The sequence below is a fragment of the Mchenga conophoros genome, linkage group LG12 (genome assembly GCF_057382185.1).
Source record: "Mchenga conophoros isolate Kocher_MC1m ecotype Shallow Benthic linkage group LG12, M_conophoros_male_GT1.1, whole genome shotgun sequence".
Classification (NCBI taxonomy): Eukaryota; Metazoa; Chordata; class Actinopteri; order Cichliformes; family Cichlidae; genus Mchenga; species Mchenga conophoros.
This window is the reverse complement of record NC_140537.1, coordinates 10,335,036-10,354,969: the sequence shown is the minus strand read 5'-3', so window position 1 is coordinate 10,354,969 and position 19,934 is coordinate 10,335,036. Positions and strand designations below refer to the sequence as shown.

General features: G+C 39.6%; 3 protein-coding genes across 6 annotated transcripts in view; 1 reads left to right on the top strand and 2 right to left on the bottom strand.

Annotated features, from left to right (window-relative positions):
- LOC146562152 (endophilin-B2-like) overlaps positions 1-9,383 on the bottom strand; it is a 28,619-nt gene extending 19,236 nt beyond the window's left edge. For 2 of the 4 annotated variants that reach the window (XM_085293656.1, XM_085293657.1), the window contains exons 1-4: positions 9,249-9,383; positions 8,532-8,673; positions 7,345-7,356; positions 2,578-2,706 (exon numbers count right to left, since the gene is read on the bottom strand). In XM_085293656.1, the coding sequence (XP_085149782.1) occupies positions 2,578-2,706; positions 7,345-7,356; positions 8,532-8,673; positions 9,249-9,311 (346 nt within the window). In that variant the 5' untranslated portion in view covers positions 9,312-9,383. The remainder of the gene's footprint in view (positions 1-2,577; positions 2,707-7,344; positions 7,357-8,531; positions 8,674-9,248) is intronic. The other 2 variants (XM_085293658.1, XM_085293660.1) reach the window with 1 other exon arrangement.
- A 595-nt stretch (positions 9,384-9,978) lies between these two features.
- Positions 9,979-17,600, top strand: dph7 (diphthamide biosynthesis 7). Its single transcript, XM_085293655.1, has 10 exons — positions 9,979-10,030; positions 10,344-10,511; positions 12,413-12,546; positions 12,617-12,704; positions 13,298-13,392; positions 13,492-13,649; positions 15,596-15,668; positions 15,754-15,819; positions 15,899-16,071; positions 16,926-17,600. Exons 2-10 carry the CDS (start codon positions 10,380-10,382, stop codon positions 17,324-17,326), a joined length of 1,320 nt encoding a protein of 439 aa, XP_085149781.1. The 5' UTR covers positions 9,979-10,030; positions 10,344-10,379; the 3' UTR covers positions 17,327-17,600.
- An 889-nt stretch (positions 17,601-18,489) lies between these two features.
- mrpl41 (mitochondrial ribosomal protein L41) lies at positions 18,490-19,677 on the bottom strand. The gene is made up of 2 exons (XM_085293654.1): positions 19,552-19,677; positions 18,490-19,093 (listed from the first exon to the last, which is right to left on the bottom strand). The coding sequence occupies exon 2, from the start codon at positions 19,076-19,078 to the stop codon at positions 18,671-18,673; it is 408 nt and encodes a 135-aa protein (XP_085149780.1). The 5' UTR covers positions 19,079-19,093; positions 19,552-19,677; the 3' UTR covers positions 18,490-18,670.
- Positions 19,678-19,934: the final 257 nt, after the last annotated feature.

The following is a 19,934-nucleotide window of genomic DNA, read 5'->3' as shown; positions in this document are numbered from 1 at the left end:
CTTTACACCTAGCCTCCAAATATTCCTGTCTATTTTCATGCCACTTGTTTGCTGACTTCTTCCTTTTAATACTGTCCTGTACTTCTTCATTCCAATACCAAGTCCCTTGTCTTCTTTGCTCTGTCCAGGGGATACAACAAATAACTTCTTGGGAGTTTCACTCAAAATGTCTGGGAAGGAGATCTAAATGATAAGTTAAGTGCTCCTGCATAAATCTCATTCTCCTATTGATTTTTTTGAGACCTGGAATTCCTCCTCTGTGACACTGGTCACATTTGGCCCTGACTATTGATGCAGCAACAGAATGAAGTGCACAGACTAGCTCATTCAAAGCAGTATTGATTCTTAGATTTCCACACAGGGACATGATCACAGGGATCATGATCTGAAACATATGCCTGTATTATGCAGTAGAGTGACCTACATGGTGACAGAACAGAGAGTTATGCAAGACAAATATGTATTTTCTTTCTATGTCTTTCTATACATAGAAAGACAATTCAGAAAAAACTACCTCCAGCGGAACAGAAACTTCTGGAAATTAACAAATTTTTGTTAGCAAGAGAACGGATAAAGCAATCTCCTTATTGGTTTCACTTTTTTCAGAGCACTATATTCTTACTCTCTCAGTATTGAATTATTCTAGTTACATCATGCTTGCAAGAATTACTTGCTTCAACTCTTCCCGATGCATATTTGCCATTTTGGCAGAATGTTGGCTATATCCATGTAAGCTAATACCAACATATACAAATAACAAAAGTCGCTTCAAGGCACTTGTAAGGTAAAGACTCTACAGTATTCTGAAAACGTGAACCAAATGAAATAGTATCAGTAAGCACTTTGCAGGAGAAGGAAGTTATAACTCGCTTTTAACAGGAAGGCAGAACCAGGTTTGCAGGGCAGCCATCTGCCCCGACAGGTTGGGGGTGAGGGGAAAGAGAAAACCAATAAGAGAGCATAATGAGACAGGATAGAACACACACTATGGGAGAGGCAAGACAAAATGTAAAACAAGCAGAAGAAAACATACAGTGCATCATGGGGACAGCTTGAGTTTACAGTGTCATAGATAACAGAAGGTTCAGAGTCACCTGAACCAACATCTTGATAAATGTTATCAAAAGGTGTCTTCATGCTCAATCATCCAGGTAAGGAAATCCCAAAAGGTTGATTCTGTTCATCTCGACGTAGCGTTTTAAAGGGGGGAAAGGTTCCATCACTCATCCGAGTGACTTCTTCAGTCTCAGCTGACTGCAGGTTTCCCCAACCTTATAAAGAGAACATTTGCACAATGACTGAAACTAGCCCACTGAATGAACAATGGGCTGTGAAAGCTGGGCAGGCGCCTAAAGAAAGCTCCAGCCAATCAAGGAGAGAAGGACAACTGCTGCCTAAATGAAAACCCGTAGTGATCCCGTATGTGTCAGGAGTATCGGAACAGTTGGGACGCACTTTTTCTTAACACCGCGTCTCTGTGGCTTTTAAACTTTAAAAATTGCTGCGCCAAAAATTGGTCCACCCCAAGGATCTGTTCCCCCGACACAAACAGAGCTATGTAGTGTATGCTGTTAAGTGCCAGGAGGATTGCTAGGATTTATACAGTGGGGAAACCAAACAACCTCTGGTAAAGCGGATGGCACAACACACAAGATTCACCTTGTCAGGCCAGGACTCTGCAGCCTATTTACACCTACAGGCCAGTTGACACTCTTTCACTGATGAGGATGTACACAAGTCAAGGAGTCATGGAGGCTATTTATGTGAAAAGGGAAAGACCATCTCTGAATCAAGGAGGGGGCCCAAGGGTACATCTATCGCCATCTCACAATGCAATGCTCTCACAATGCTGTGTGCCAACTCTCTGTGAATGGTACTCATGGCCATTGATCAGTGGGCTATGGTCATGAGAATTTGCATATTAATGATCAAACTGACCTCACAGCCCATTGTTCATTCAGTGCTGCTAGTTTCAGTCATTGTGCAAATGTACTGTTTATAAGGTTGGGGAAACCTGCAGTCAGCTGAGACTGTAGAAGTCAATTGGATGAGTGAAGAAACCTTTCTCCCACTGAAAACACTATGTTACTAGTGAACAGAATCAACCTTTTTGGAGTTATCAAAAGGTAAAGTTTAAAGTCTAATCTCAAAATTAGAGAGGGTGTTTGTCTCCAAAACACGGAGACCTGGCCTGGTTCCACAGGAAAGCCAGGTTTTTCATACCTCAAAGTTCTGCCTCCCATTCCACTTTTAAAAACTCTAGCAACCACAAGTCTGTAGCTTGTACAAATAGAGCTCTAACATGCTCTATCGGTATTATAATGTCTTTCACATATGACTGGACCTGCTTATTCAAGACTTTGTTCGCGAGTAGAAGAATTTCAAATTTAATTCTGGATTTAACAGGAAGCCAATAAAGAAAATCCAGTATGGGAGAAATATGACAAATAGATTTCTTTATCATTAGAACTCTGGGCCTCCTCCAGTTGTTTTTCCTGATACAGAATTAATTAGAATTAATTAGAATTTTTTTTATTAACTCCTAGGACTTTGTTTGTTTGGAGTTTTTATACTCACCATATGGCATTCCAAGATCAAACTCTTTTGCTGCATCCTGCATATACTGACCCAGCAGCTCTGCATTAGTAACCCTGGACGGCACCTTCCAGTCCAGTTTTTCAAAAAGAAACTCCTCGATTCTGGCACCTGCAGTGAAAAATAAAGAAGAGTTTATTCATGGCACAACTGAGAAATAAAGAACCAGTTGAAATTCTTACCCACATGCTGATTAAATGAAAACTATATTCAGAAATAATGACCCTGTGTGGTCAAACCCTTCAGACTGCTCAGCACAACAGACAGACCGAATTACAGGGTGGACAGCTTTCAGCAAAATAAACAGCTACCACTATTACTGTTTAATAACCTGTAACCTCATTGGTAAATATCCATTTTGACACTTCTCAGCCTCCTTGTGGCTAAAAACAAATTCTATTTGAAACATAGTAGGGTAAAATTTCAAAGTTGCATGAAATGCAAAGAGTGATAATAGTGATAATAGTGATAATTTCATTTTAGAACAGTACTTAAGTAAGATGTATTCAGCCATATATATAAAATAAATTTCGTTTGTCAAAGCAAGTGCTGCTGTTGTTCAAAATCATGCGAAACTACATCTCTGAATATCATGGAATCTGGTAGCGAGGTGGTGCATAGGTGAAGGAAAAACCCTTCAAACTTTGGTGCAAATGTGCATCACTTGGCATGCAGGGAAAGTTTCCCCTATGAGGCACTGCAGGTAACACAGTGTGGCAAGACAATACAAAGCATTTCTGGGTGTAGTCTTCATTTAATTTCATTTAATTTCTATATGAGATGTTTCTATGTCTGGCTGCAGCAACTGTAAATGAAAAGAAACACATGGAAAACGCAGGGAGACAAAATAGAATGAATACTTTGCAACAGGAAAAGGTTGAATGGATGCTACTCACATTTTCACTATGGTAAAAAAACAAAATAACCTCCAAAACATACCAGATAAGGGTCATTGAATTGACAATGAATTCTAAGTTTTCTGTTATTTTGTCCACCGCAATGTAGTCAGTACATAAAACCCACTTACTGCAGCCTTATAGTGTAGAATGAAATTGTTTGACACAAGCCCAACATCAGAAGCTCCTCAGAACAAACATTTTACGTCATGTAAGCCTTTAATTACCTGAATGTAGTCTATTATGCTTGAAACTCTAAATATGGAGCCAAACTGCTGAATTAATGTACAAAAGCTCAGACACTGTGATGACCCAAAGCAAAATGTTTTCTTCTTACAGTACGATGATATGTTTGAGTCACTGATTCTCATAAACTCCTGCACACAGCCATTTCATACAAACTAAAATTCTGCTGCTCAGCTCTACATAACCAAAGCCAAAGAGAAACTAACAACCTTTACCAACAGACTGTTGTGCACACAAACTAAATATAAAAGATGGACATAGCAGTAGGACATAGCAGCATCACCCATTAGAAAGTGAGGTCTCGCTATGAAGCCTCAAGCTGAGGACTTTAGCCCTCACCATTATGGTGCTTTGGAATCAAACAATCTGGATCCGACTGAAAAACCAGGTGGCTTGTGAATGACACGGCAAAGCAAAACCGGCTTTATCCTCCTTTTTCACTCAAATAATTTGTTTTATTCAGTTAGACCTGAAACTAGTGACTGAGTGATTTAGGACACTTTTATTGGTTTTTTATTGGCTTTTTTCCAGCTTTTCTCTGGGTATTTTAGAGTTTTTCTTTAGAAATTCACTGCTTTTTCACTCATTTTCAGTCCCATCCTCATAACTTATCATTCTCAGAGTGTGCCATTTTGGTTTTTAAGGAACTGCATTGCATCCTGGGGTGTTGGGAATCTTGTCAAAAAGGATGGGAAAGGTTTGGCTAAGCAGTTTAGGTTGTGTTGTAGAATTAAGGTGGTCATGCCAAATACTGAGTTTCAAGCTTTGTTTTTGCCTTATATACTGTAACTCCATACATGTTTGCATATGTTATAATAAACTGTGATACACGTTCCCCATTTTTCTAGCAAAATAGAAATAAAGTAGGGTTGGCTCAACTGTTTTGCACACTACTGAATGCTGACTCATTCTTTTGACATAAATACAGAACTTAAAAAGCCATTCGTCTTCATTTGTCATTTCCTCTTTGGTTTGCTACATGAAGCACAACATTTACAAGTGAGTCAAAGTCTACTGTTGCACTATAGCATGTACACCTGAAAAAAACATTAGCAGCATTAGCAGTGCATCACTTACACTAGCACGTCACCATAACATTAACAAAGAGTTAACGGCACTAGATACTTTCTAATTGAAAGCTTGAAGTCCCACTGTAGTCCCCCGGGCCGCTCTACTATTGAACTAGCTACCAGTTTGGACTTAGCACGCTCACTACTTAAGTTTAAGGCTTCAAACTAACTTCAGACGAAGAGTTATTCAGCTCTTCGTAACTTCTATAGTTTGTCTTTTGTCCTGTCTCTCTTTGTTCCCCTTAAACCCAACCATTCGCAGCGTATTTCTGATCCTCCCGAAGCCAGGTATCTAAAGTAAACTGAGGCGACTCTTGTAAATTGGTGAATATGTGAATAAAAGTGACTTGAATTAAATTGAATTAAAAGTCAGAACAGCAGGTTGTGATCTACGCACAGCAGGGACCAAATGTGTGTTCTGGCTCCTTTGGCTTGCTTCAAACAGAAACATAAATTAAATGAATCGCAGTTTTAGAACAAATTCAATTCAAATACTGAAAATACAGTGTTTGAATTAACAGTAACAATTATTAAAAGTCTAATGTTACATAGAATATTATGGAAAAATAAAGCCCAGTGGATGACTTGGCCATACCTAAAGTAAACATGTTTTCCACAAGTACAAATAAGAAAAAGTACTGAAGCTCTCAGAGAGAAAAACATGACCAAAAAAATTGTAGCTTGCTCCTATTGATGTTGTGTGTGGGTTTTTTCATTCATTTGTTAGTGATCATAGCTTTCTTGAATAGCACATTGCTTATTAGCTCAGTTTTTTTCGTGTATTTTTTATTACTTGTGGAAAACTGTAAATCAAATAAAGAAAACGTCTATCTGAACCATCAGTCAACAGTTTGAACTGTTGAAGGATGGTTTTTCTTTATTTTTACTACTTTCTACATTGTAGATACATACTGAAGACAGTAAATATATGAAGCACGATATATGGAATTACGTAGCAAAAAAAGAATACAGATACGGATAATTAACTCTAAATATGTCTTATATTTTAGATTTCTGAACATAACCACCCTTTGCTTTGTTGACAGTGCTGCAAACCCTTTGCCTTCTCTCAATGAGCTTCATCATGTAGTCACCTTAAATGGTTTTCACTTCACATTTGTGCCTAGTCAGGGTTCAGTTGTGGAATTTCTTGCCCTCTTTGTGGGGTTGGGACCATCAGTTTATGTTGTGCAGAAGTCAGGCTGGTACAGCCCTATTTGACAACTGTTAGAATTCATACTATGGCAATAACCAATCAGCAATTAAAGAGAAATGACAGTCCATCATTACTTTAAGAACTGAAGGTCAGTCAGTCTGGAAAATTGCTAAAACTTTAAACGTGTGCCCAAGTGCAGTCACAAAAACCATCGGAAACTCAGATGAAACTGGTTCATATGAGGAACGCCCCAGGAAAGGACGACCAACAGTCACCTCTGCTGCGGAGGATAAGTACATCTGAGTCACCAGCCTCAGAAATCACAACTTAACAGCACCTCAGATCAGAGTCCAGATAAATGCCACACAGAGCTCCAGCAGCAGATACATCTCTACGTCGACTGTTCAGAGGAGACTGTGTGAATCAATCTTTATGGTCAAATAGCTGCTAAGAAACCACTACTAAGGAAAAGTAGCAAGCAGAAGAGATTTGTTTAGGTCTGTTGGAAAACCATTTCAGGTGACTACCACATGAAGATCATTGACAGAATGCCAAGAGTGTGCAAAGCATTCCCAGATAATTCCATATGGGTTCACTCATAGTTTTGATGCCTTGAGTGAGAATCTACAATGTACGTAGTCATGAAAATAAAGAAAAACATTAAATGAGAAGGTGTGTCCAAACTTTTGACTGGTAATGTATGTACACAAATTTGACTTTACATCTTCCTTAAATACACACACCACTACACACTATGAAAGAATGTAAAATAAGCTGTAGAAATGAAGGTAATTGTAAACTGCTAAAAAGTTACTAGAGGAGTCCAGTGTATGGATAGCTACTATGAGGGAGAACTGGGTGTCAGTGAAAAAGGGTAGCCAAATGTTTTCTAAAATCTAAAATGTCCCTGCCATCTCTAAATTTAGCATTATCTCCACTAGCTCTCAACCGCCAGTGTCATCTTCTGTGGAGTTTCTTTTGTCATTCTCTCTTAAGAGCTTAAAGTCATTATCATTCTCATCACAGATGTGATGTTCTGTCTGAAGTACAAACTGTTCTATTAGAGAACTAATTTAACAGAAGAAATACTTTTAGCATTTATCTCTCTGCCTCTAACAGGGTTTTGATGGTTTGTGATACATTAATTCTTGTTAGGGTACATACATACATACATCTACATCCAGTGGATGGCTCAATATAATTGAATACAATCTGTAAAACCTAGTGATCAATACAAATCTCATAAATGCCTCAAATTTTGCATTTAAAAGTTGTGTTTCACACTGATTCCTGTTAAGGAATTATTCGTTTTCTACTAATAATTCAGAGACATGATAGGTTTCTAAAGCAGGTCACTAGAGTAGGCAGGCGAAATACTCACCAGTATGATCAACTGTGGCATGCAGAATAAAACAGTGACAAGTTAGAGCCCCTGTTTTCATATATTTAATCAATAGCTCAGGATGTTGTAATTAGATCACAGTTAAGATTCTTGGCTTAGACAGTCCCCTTACGTTTAATATAATCATAGCATACCACTAGCCTGGGGTGGGCTATTGTTCTTATGAAATACTTACTAAATATGGCAATATGAACATTATAACACAATCCGCTTAAAGCACATTCATGCATGGTCAAAAAGCATCCACAAAACATTGTTCTCCCAAGCAATATATGCTCTCAGAGGACATAAATCAAGTTAGCAAGGTAAGGCTAGCTAGTTAGTTGTAAGTTAGGTACACTGTATAAAACCTGGTGTTGGTTATTTCTTAACATTAATTAACATGAAGCTAGACATTTCTCAGTCAAACCAGTCTTGGGAGTTTGGATGTCTAAACTGATGTAATCTATATCACATACTGTTTTGCTAGATAAGTGCAATTCATCAATATTATCAGGCAGCTAACACTTCCAAGCAGAAAGCCATCCCAATGTGGGCACTCATTTAATGTCTACACATTAAAATTCACATGCAGAAACACATGACTTTGTTCTGGTGAGTGGCACCAACTTGAAAAGTGCTATATAAATAAACATTACTTACAGTGCATTTGACACACTGCAAGTACCTTTTGGGTGGCTTTGGGTGCCTCCGTTAACAACACTAGAGATGGGGGGGTCGAGATACCCCGCTGTTACAGGATGGGAGGCGAGGTACACCCTGGACAGGTTGCTAGTCTGTCACAGGGCCAACAACACTTATAGAACCATTCACATTCATATTCACACATATAGACAATTTAGAATCACCAATGCAAACTCCATACAGAAAGGCCCCAGCCAGGTGGGGGTCAAATCTACCATCTCACTGTGAAGCAGCAGTGCTAACCACTGTGCCACCATGCTTTACATAACACATCAATTAATATGGTTCCTTACATATACGTATATTATTATTATTATTATTGACAAGATTTGTCATGTTTAACTGCTTTAAAAGGAGTATGTGTGCCTAATAAAATTGACAGTGAGTGTATAATTAAATTTCTTTAGTAAGTAATATGATTATTGATTATTCTTTCCACCTATAATACCTATAATAACGAGACTTCTATGTTGATGTCATACTTGGGTTGGGCTGTAGCAGGACCTCAGTCTGTCTGTAGATTTTCTCGGTCCAGTGTTTGGTGCAGTCTGCCCGGCTGATCAGGTTCTCAAACTGAGCGTCCAACTCGGTCTTCTCTGCTTGGCCCAACTTCTCCTCTGTGAACTGAGGCGTCATAGCGCAAACAACACACATCTCACAGGTGAACGACGGTACTCGAACACATCTGCGTCTGTCTGCTCTGAGATGGAATCAGTTTTTACACACATACATGCGAATAAAAAAAATAAAACAAAGCAGTAATATTAAGAAAAGTGACGTCACGAAGGAGTCCGGTTAATGATCTGCTCGTGCTTAATCGTTGTCACTTCCCTGTCACCCTTAATCCAAATGGGAAAAAAACCCGTTTATATTTGTACTATATTTGTGCCTCTTTTAACTTGAGAAATAATTAATATTAGCTACGCTAGCTTGCCAGAGATAGCACTTAGTCAGTCCTATGTTGAACTGCGCCGCTGGCCCAAACTACGAGCAAGGCACAGCTGAATATCTTATCAATTTCACCTGCTTTAGATGCTGATATGCAGCGTCACGTTAGACATAGCGATATACCGCAAAGTCATATACGACTGTACCAAATTGTTATTAACGCTAGTAACAACTGACTGCCAAAGTGAAAGGATGCGACAGCAAAAGCCACAACACTTTTCCGCTCGCGGCACTCACGAGCGCTTTATTACCTGGACAGCCCGTGTCAAAAACAGTCCAGCACCCGAGGCTAATTTCTTCACGCTGAAATCCATTTCGTTTATTTATGATTTAAAACACTCGAGGGAGAGCTCTCTTAACACTATCCACTAGATGTTGTGGCACACGCCAAAGTCACGTGACCTTACCTTACGTCAGACGCATCATTTTACGGAAATAGGAAAAGCATTAAATTATAGCAGTATGATATTTTTATAATTTAACAACAATACAACATGGCAAGACAGCAACAGTAACTTGAAATCTGATCGTAATCAGATCTTAAATTTCAGTACGACTGCGATATAGAAATTGAACATAGCCGGTGGTATAAGCTTTCATACCAGCAGATGTCGCCATTTTTATTGTTGACAATGCCGCAAAAATGACGCTGAACCAACAGTCTTCTAAACGAAGGCTAAAACCTCACAACAAAATTAAGAAAGAAAAATGCCTCGGCATGTGTCTGCATTCCTCTGACTCTGGCATTAATTTACTTGCCTCTGTTCCACATTTTGGTGTAAAGGACATATACAGTTTTCATACCACATGAAATAACTCTGTCTTATACTTTTAAAAAAAAAAAAATTAACTCTTTACAATACCTTTATTATTGATTGAACTCCTTTAACAAAAGAATGTATCCAAATACAGGATAAATAAACTATCTTTTGTTCTTAAATAGCAATTCCCCACTTTGGCACCTAAATACACCGTGACGCTCAGAGATGACGTAAGGACGCTAAAAGCGTCGAGTCTCAGGGCTGGCACACATGTGAGTTTTGTTTGTTACGTGTTTCTCTGCGGTTATTCGGCATTAAACTAAACTAAAAGTTACTTTAAATGTTCATATACAAAGAATGTGTATATGAACGTTAGGAATACGGTATACGAATATGCTATAAATCTCTGACTGGTGACATTTTGGCTCTTGTGAGGCTGCAGCCAGTTATTCATAGCTTGCTAGCTAGCGACCAAAACATTTTGTTACGTTAATTAAATTTAACTAAAAATGCTTAAGATGTCGTGCACTAGTTTACTGTCTTTTAACAACTGAGTCGTAACAGGATATATTTTGGAATTTGTAGCAACCCGTGGGATAACGGTATGCACATCAGGTATTCATGGCTTGGAAGTCGAAGACCCGCAGTCTACAGGTGTTCGACACGGAGTTGAGCGCTGACGCGGTGGAGTGGTGTCCTGTTTCACCCAACCACAGCATCCTGGCCTGCGGCACGTATCAGCTACAGAAAGGGGTGAGATTACATCCCATTACCTGTCATGGGAATAGAATTGTATACAAATGTCTTTATACCCTTCCTTCGCTTAAAATTATGAGAATTTGGTCCCGTGTACATTGTCCACCTGTTTTGGCGGTGTTTGGATCACCGGATTGGATTGCTAAAAGAGGTTTGTGGCTAAAATGCTTATCTCCAGCGCTGGCTGTAAGCATTTAGACCAGATTAGTAATAAGTAAAGAAGCCAGAGAACTCTGACCACTATGTTAATTGGTTTGTTAAAAAAACAACAAAAAAAAAGTGATGGCTTGTACAATTGATGTCAGCTGACAAGTATAATATATAAAGCTTCAGTGTTTTACTTTGAATCATTAGTAGTTAGTATATTTTATCATTTAAGTCAAGTCAGGAATAGATATTAATGTGGGCTGTGATTTATTTATTTTTTAAATGGTGGGGTTATAGATTTACCCAGTGTCTGGGCAGAAGTTCCAGTTGTTCACTTACATGGACCTAAAATCTTTACATTTTTTGTATATGTATACAGTTCCAGTATTTGGTTCTCATATTAAACATGGACAACATTTTAAATAATGAGGTCAGTGTATGTACAAGTAATCCTAGTCTTCAGACTGGGACTTGGTTTGAGTCAGTTTTCTTTTTCCAGTCATGGCTCTGTAAGCTATAGCTCTGACTGTGAGTGCAGAAGAATTGTGTGAAAGTAAGCTTAAAAACAGGATGGTTTTAAAGGCAGAGGCGTTAAGGAACTTATTTCAGACTAGGGCTAAACTGCACCATAAGATAAATATGAGCAAAATAAAGGGTTAGTACATGCTAACAGTAAACCTTACTCCAAACTAGGAGATATTGATATTTAAAAAAAAAATCCGGTATTAATAGATTGGCCCTTGCTCCCCTTAAATAAAATGTTTGTTGCAGTCTTTCCTAATTACCTTAAGCATGTTCTCTAAGAAATTAAAACGCTTTCATATTACGTCAGACAACTTTTTCATAGTTTTCATGTGACATCACATCTATTCAATTTAGGTAAAAACCCTACAGTATTGGAGAGAAAACCCCCTAGAACAATCCCCTATAAGTAAGCACTATATGATGGTGGCAAAGAAAAAAACCTTTTTAACAGGAAGAAACCTCTGACAGAAGCAGCCTCAGGGAGAGGCAGCTGTGAAAGGAAGCAGAAGAGAAAAAGGAAAGATGAGGGCAGACTGTGGGAGAGAGAAGATACAATTTAATGACATGTGGCAGTGGCATATAAAACGTGTGCGGGTTGAAAAGAAGTGAGTTGAGAAGAAATCCTCAGAGTATCACAGGAAGCTCCCCCCGATCCAGCCCTACCTGATATGCTTTATCAAAACGGAAAGTTTTATGTTCAGTTTTTAGAGCAGAGGGTGTCTGTCTCCTGAATCCAAACTGGGAACTGGTTCCAAAGGTGAGGGGCGGGGTCGTATTTAAATATGACAGGGCCTTATTAGTTAGTATGTAAGGAGAAGGATTGTAATGCAAGGTATTCCTCTATTGCCTGCTAACTCTTTTTTTTTTTTTTTTAAAGTTGGTTTCCTCCTCTTGCTCTAGTGCTAGCTGGTAATTAAAGCAGACTCACTCAGAAGCCGCTCGGTTTGCTTACAAATGCTGTATAGGCGTATGGCATTACCAGCACACGGACTTAACTTTGTTATACAGGCACACTGGCCCAGATCACAGCAGCTAATTTAAACTCTCCCTGGAAATCATTTTTGATTACATTTATGTCATCTAACTTAAAAAAAAATTACACTGCTGCCCCAGAGTGCTGCATACATTTTATTAATAAAGACTTGGTAGCCGAATGAAGCAACCAGTGGAGTTAATGAGGACCCACTTTGATGTCTGCTCTGTGTCACTCTGCTCTCATGTTGCAGGGAGGGGAAGAAGATGCCACCCCGAGCAGGATCGGTCGTCTCTACCTTTTTGAATTTCGGCACGAGGGACCGATGTGCCCCCCTCTCACAGAGCTGCAGCGCATGGACACCGCAGCCATTTTAGATTTGAAATGGTAAGAAAGCAGATTTGGTCAGTGTAGCTTCGGTTATTTCCCTCATATTCATTGTTATGCGTGTTCATAGGTGCCACGTGCCTGTGTCAGACAGAGCAGTGCTGGGGATGGCAACAGCTACCGGGGAGCTGCAGCTGTACACACTGTCTCGCAGTCAGGTGAGAAATGTGGCATCAAAAGATTTAGACAGTGGCATGTGGGGCCTGTATTATGAAGACATCTCAGCATACCCAGAACATTTTTCCATTATCTGGATTCACTTAACCCCATCATTGGTAGTCAGGATAAAAAGTTACACAAAACTGGTTGTCAGCTCACTAAAGTAACCGAGGCTTTCCTGATCTAACGACAGAAACATGAAAGGGGCAGCAAAATCTGTCCAATCACAGTATAACTTTTCTTTATTTTTTACATATTTATTGACTTTTATAAATGTAGATATGGCATTATTTATGGTTAATATCAGCTGATTTATTGGCCCCAAGATCAGTCGAGTTTATGATTTTGGTGTTTCATTAATTTTGCCTGTATTTAACAGTTACTAAGTTTAGCACACTAAAATACGCATTAAGGCCTTGATTGCCGTGTAACGGCCACAGACAGCTTGAGCTGCAGTGCATGAGCGCAGCAGCTATTTTAGATTCAGGCTACAGGAAGGCTGCTGTTTTTATGCCTCACCTCTAACTGTGCATTCATTTGTTGTTTTGTGTTGATGTTGTGGTGTGCACTCATGAATGTGTGTATCCAGTAGGAGGGTAGCCACAGTCTGCAGTCTCTCAGTAGTCTGGAGGTTGGAGCAGAGCGGCTGGCTCTGTCATTAGACTGGTCCACTGGAAGACTGGACAGGTCAGCTTATTGGAGACGCTACTACCTCCATAAAAGAGCCAATGTCACATGTTGTGCAAATATCATTCATGTTAATACCTCACCCTGTCGTGTCAGCAGCAGTGACGTGCGGATTGTGTGCAGTGACTCTGCAGGCTGCATCAGCGTGCTCTCTCTGGCTGAAGGTGCTTTAACAACACTGTCTCAGTGGAAAGCCCATGACTTTGAGGCCTGGATCTCTGCCTTCTCTTATTGGGACACACAGCTTGTGTACTCTGGTAACATATATCCTGTCACTCTTAAAAATTAATGTGTTAATTGTTGCAAGCAAAGAAAAGCATATTCTAGAATCTTACGTATCATTTGCATAAATCCAAATAACTGTATTTTTCAGTAAGAACAGGAAACCCATCATAGCAGGTAGGTTTGAATAGCTTTTTTTGTTTTAAAAACTCTGTTTTGTATTTACTTGGATTGGCTCTGTGATTTAAAAATAAAATATTCTTTGATCTAAAACATTTTTTGTTTAGTCCATCTTTTTCTGCAAACAAAATAACGGTTAAATACTAATTAGGATTTAATTAATAATTGGTGAGTGGCATCTTATTTGCTGAAATCAGTCAGTAAAACTGATATACAACTGTCATGTGAAAAATAAAGTAAGTACATCCTATTTCAGTTCTGAGGTTTCACATATGAATCCTTTTCAGCTTCTAATATGATAAAATTATTACCTCAGATGAGCAACACATGCCATTATTTATGTATTTGAAACTAAGCCAAAATCCAGAAGCAGTGAGTAAAACCTTAAGTGCACCTCATGATTCAGAAGATTGTAGAACCAATTTTAGCAACTGTAGCTTGAAGTAATAATTTTCTGTGTGACTTCATTAGTCTCTGACATTATTGTGGATGCATCTTGCCCTCATTCTGCTTTACAGCTTTACTGCAGTTTATTGACGTTTGTGGGTACAGCTGTCTTAAAGTCCAGGTTTCTTTGGGTTGAGGTTCTTTGCGCAATTGCAACGTCTGTTGTATGACAGCATTTGGTCCAGAGTTTTAGCTGTTTGACTCCTCTGTGTTCTTTGGTATACAGAGGAGTTCATGGTCAAGGTTCCCAGGTTCTGTGCCTGCAAAATAATCTCAAATCATCATCCCTCCACCACCACAGCTCCACGACAGATGGTATGAGTTGGTGTTTCACCTTGACCAAATGCTATTAAGCTGCTTCAGTATGAGATGGTATTTGTACTACTATGCAATGTTTGGTCTTCACCAAATATGGCACTGTGCATTATAGCAAAATCTCTCCAATTTGGTCTTGTATGTCCAAAGGTCATTGTTCCTGAAGTGTTGTGGTTTCCTCAGATGCAACTTCATAAACCTAAGCTATATTGCGGTGTGTATTTGTTTTTGGTTTTCTTTGCCCTTTCAAATGAGACAATGTTGTTCAGTCTGATTGTACTGTCAAGAAGTTTAACATTTAACATGCTAAGTGAAGCCTACATATTCTGAAATGTAGCGATTTTCGGAGTTTCACTCGGCATTGCACAGTCTGACTTTGGGGTCAATTTGCTGGGATCGCCACTGTTTGGAAGATTCGTATTTGTCTTCAGTGTTTTCCACTTGTGACTAATTATTCTCACTGTAGAGTGATGGATTTGAAATTGTTTGGAAATGGCCTTATAACCCTTCCAAGTTTAATCAATAGCAACAATTGCTCCTCTAAGTTCATTGTTTACGGCTTTCCTGCTGGGCCTTGTGCTAACACACGAGTGCTCCGGACCAGAAAACTGTCAAGCCGATAATCAGTATTTGATTATCGGCTCCTGGCTGATGATTGCTGATAATTAACAGCCTGAGTAGCAGCCAATTAATTCCCGTGGAAGCATATTGTCCTTGGTTTTTCACACATCCCTTCTGCATTTTGGTTTATTGTTAAATAAATGACACAGTGTAATATGCCATGTGTTGTTTATCTGATGTTGTACTTACCTATTGTAACCTCTCCTAAGAAGCAGATGATATTTTTTGTCCTTGTATATAAAACCTTAGATTTCAGATATGGTGTACTTTATTTTTTTTATCATGACTTTAAATCATACATATGTGCCACCAATTTGTGTGCCTTACACGGGTAGTTTGTGAGCTCACATTGATGCTGCCTCTAAATCGGCCATCTAAATATTCTCCTGTGCTGTGTCATGTGTTGTTTTCTCACCAGGTGGTGATGACTGTAAACTGAAAGGTTGGGATTTAAGGATCGGTCCCTCCAGCCCCACTTTCATAAGTAAAAGGTGAGGTTGATAGTGTATCAGTTTTCATGTATATATTCCATTTTGACAGTGTGCAGACACAAATTTATGTTGTTTTCTTTCAAAGGCACTCGATGGGTGTGTGCAGTATTCACAGCAACCCTCATCGGGAGCACATTCTGGCTACAGGCAGGTAAATATCCTGATGTTGAGCTGTTGTTGTGTAAGAGTTGTATACTTGTTGCTCCTCTCACGCACTTCTCCTTCCACAGTTACGATGAGCAGGTTTTGCTGTGGGATGGCCGAAACATGCGGCAGCCCCTGAGTGAGACTCCATTGGGTGGTGGAGTGTGGAGACTGAAGTGGCATCCCAGCCATCAGCACCTGCTGCTGGCAGCCTGCATGCATAATGACTTCCACATCCTTCACTGTCAGCAGGCTCTAGGTGTGTTTGAATAAGTGATAAACAATAAAATGGTCGCTCTGAATTAGACCAGCTTTAGGCCTGTGAAAACACAGTTTTCACCTCACACTTTGTGGTGATTCTGTCTCTCCCATTGGACTGACAGCCTGCGTGGGCTCTTGCCTAGTTTAGCTGGTTTGGACTCCAGAGACCGGTCTAGTTTCAGCTTCTTAAATATGAGAATTGTTTGACAATTGTCTAATTATAATTGATCTTAGCCGTCTTTTTAGCTTCTCAGAGCGGAAAGGTAGCTTAATGAACTCATCATTACTATTTATAGATACTGCACAATTTGAAGAAATTAAGCAACAGAGCATATACCTTTTTGCTTTTTTTATAGGCTCTTTAAAAACGATGGACTAGAGTCCAGGCCTGAAAAGGCAAACCATGTAGCATTTTAAACCTGCATTCTTTCTAATGGCCAGCAGGGAGCCACTCCTTGTCGTGAAAAGAAGTCTGACTCTATAAAAATGTATGGGAAAATGAGCATACTGCTCTATAAATCTGTTGCCTCACGAAATGCTTTCCTGATGACATTCTCTGTGTCCTCAATTTCTCAAATCAAACATGGACACATGTCCATGTTTGCCAAGGGGTGTGTAACACACACAAAAAAAACTGTCTGAAACAGATGGATGCCAAACACGCCAAAATGGTGTTTGTGTTTGATAGGAAAGATTCTGTGAATGGTGCTGGCAGTGTAAATAGCTTTGAATGGTGAAAGGCTTCCTTCTCTACCTGAAACATCAGTAGACCTCACATATTGTACAAATGGTTGTTTTTACCAGGAGAAATCTGTGGGGGGTTTTAATAACTTACTGTTTGTTTACTTACAGAGGGCAGTGCAGGAGCATGCCCCATTGTAACCTCATACATCCTCCACAGTTCCTTGGCATATGGAGCAGACTGGTCCAGGCTGTCCCTGGAGGACCATACTGCCTGTTCCCCGCCTGCCACAGAACCAAAGGAAAGCCCTGCAGAGAACCGAGGACACTTAAGGATTCAATATGAATCTCCCACTGCCAGCTTTGACACTTCCCTGGAGGACGATGCTGGTCGATACATCCCAGAGGGAATTGCAGCACCTCAGACCTCCCCTGCTCCAGTTCCCACCCTCAACCCTGATGAGGATGCTCCCTCACTGTCCTGCCTGCTGGCCAGCTGCTCATTCTATGACCACATGCTCCACGTGTGGCGCTGGGACTGGATGCCAGACCAGGCTTTACAGGAGTCATAGCAATGTTGACACTATTGAAATCTAAATGTATAGCCTGACTACAGCAAGAGCATGTCATGCTGTTATTCCAGTCACTGTTTTTATCATGAAGATTCCTATACTTTGGAATGACTTATCACATTATATGCAATTAGCAAGACCCTCTATTTTCATAGTGACACTGATTTTTTTTTTTTAATATAAACTTGTATTTAAGCAAAAAAAAAAAAGAAGTTTATAATCCTCATACTCGTGTGTACTGTAGCTACAAGCGCAATACAACCATTCACCTACACATGTTCTTTGTTTGGTTTTTTTCTTCTTTAGCCCAGACCAGCTGCAGGGTCGTGTGAGGTGGTTGTTGTGGGGCTAAAATAGGGTCAAGATGCCCACTTGGCAAGCTGCATCCCTAAAGTTGAATCAAAAAACATAGCAGCTAATTGTTAATGTTAAGGAGCAGGACAAAATATCAGAAATGCACCCATAAAAATTATAACAGGCCATGTTGTTTGTCAGGTGACTCTCCCCTTGAAGGGAGAATTCTGTTTGTTAGCACTTAGCAGTGTAGCATCCAGTTTTCAAGATATTATTTTGGTGGTTTAAATCAAGTTGATTTAATTTTGGTGATATTCAGGTTAAGATCACACCACATGCGACACTCAGTAATAATTTTATATTAAGTGAGAACACAAATATAATACTGCACAAACCTGTTCAAGAGGTTCGGTTCAGTTTAGTGACTCCAGTTAGCACATGTGAGCCCTAACCCACTGCAATCGGCTACAGCTGCCTTCATCTGAACTAAAGCGGCCACCCTTAGAAGTTACTCGTCTCAATGTAGAGATATAATGAACCTACCTACAGAACAAAACTATTTGTACCAGACTATAATTATGCTTTTTAATGTTGTTTATTGTAATATGAGTCTGAGGATTGATTCACTTTTAGCCGGTCTCAAGTGGACATTAGAGTACAGGTAAGTGCAATTTTAGGTACTTAATGGCCTGAAAAATAAAGCAAACTATTATGTGGTAACTGAATAATTACCACTGTGTTTAACTTTGAAATATGTCACATGTAGCTAGTCTGCATATACCCTTGAACAAGATCACCAGTCCCTCAGTGAAGACTCATAACTTTAAAAAAAAACAGGAGCTCAAACCATTATAATGAATATCTGACAGTTGTGCAGTATTAATCATGCTTTTTGTTTTATTTTTCCAGGTCATCAAATAACAAAACCTGTAAGACAAGGCCTTTTTCCTGAACAGTTTATGTAGTAGTTGATTTTCTAGAAGGGGCCCTCATCAGTTGATCTGCAGCTTTCAGTCCCCAGTGAATCAGCGAGTCTTTGGAAATCCATCATTAACGTACATAATTCTTTGGATAGAGCTTGAAGAGCTTCCCCTCCTGTGTGGGCTCAAATCCATACTTCACTAGCTGGTCTTTGCTGAAAGTGCCTGCTTCCAAGTCCTGTTTGATCTGAGGAGCCACAACTTCATCGAACAGACTCTGTGCTGTGAGTGGAGGTTCTGTTCCTTTCGGGGCACGGTATGAGACATATGGTCTGAGTTTGAATCCCTCCAAAGGAGGCACCACAAACTCCGGAATCATGGCCCGAATGGCTAGAAACTTGGAGCTGGGGAGATTCCGTCCAGCGGGCCTGGCGCCCCTGCCTTTATTATGAGTCCTTGATCCACGCTTGCTCGTGAACTCAGACATCCTGTCAGCACCTCGCACCAGCCCCCTCATCAGCGTGGATAACACACCCATGCTGGCACAGCCTTCCTACAGGACAGAAGAGAGTAAAAACAAAAGCGTTGATTTTAATAAAGAGTGGGTATACACCACCTCATGAAATAGCCAAATACACTGCCAGGGAAGATGGACAAAATCCTGTTAGAATATTGACGATCAATACACAAAAATTACTTTCATTTTTCACTTGGTAGTCAGGTAACAGTGATGCTTTACTGTTCAGACTGCACTCTGGGTTAGGATTAGGGTCAACATGCGTTACATTACAGTTTAGTAAGAAACCTTAAGTGCTGATTTCTGTAACTTGTTCACTGGTTAGCTTGCTAACTAGCAAACAACTTAAATGATAGCTAAATGTAATGCTGCTTTCGAGCTCATAATTAATTTCAGATAAAATTCTGGATATTATTTGAATTTTCGATGAACTGCAGATTCAGAAATTGTTACATTCATATTTATATATCTATAAAATATTCGACTTCACTCACCTTCACCACACCGTCAGCCCAACGCTATCGAGCTGCTTCACTATCTAACAAACTGTTTGGTGATTGGACGACATTAGGCACCATCTACCAATCAAAATACGAGATGCTTGTTTCGCTGCCAGTGATTGGAGGTACGTCATTTAAGACAACTACGCAGAGCCCATGAGTGGAGAAACAGCCCTTCAAAATAAAAGCTGTGTGCTCAAGGGCTGCATGCTTCGAAGGATGCAACCCACACAGCTAAATATTTCATAAACATGTTAGCATATAAAAAGATTTTAAAAAAATTGTCCGTGTTCAAATGAACTATGGGTATAATTTCTATTATAAAAGCTATTGTTTTTCATTCGACATCTTTAAAAAAAAATCGTATATTCTATTCG

Coding starts and splice junctions, on each gene's coding strand:
- dph7 (XM_085293655.1), top strand. CDS start 10,380: ATGGCTTGGAAGTCGAAGACCCGCAGTCTACAGGTGTTCGACACGGAG. Junction 12,547..12,616: donor GCCATTTTAGATTTGAAATG/GTAAGAAAGCAG, acceptor GCGTGTTCATAG/GTGCCACGTGCCTGTGTCAG. Junction 15,669..15,753: donor CCCACTTTCATAAGTAAAAG/GTGAGGTTGATA, acceptor TTTCTTTCAAAG/GCACTCGATGGGTGTGTGCA.
- mrpl41 (XM_085293654.1), bottom strand. CDS start 19,078: ATGGGTGTGTTATCCACGCTGATGAGGGGGCTGGTGCGAGGTGCTGAC.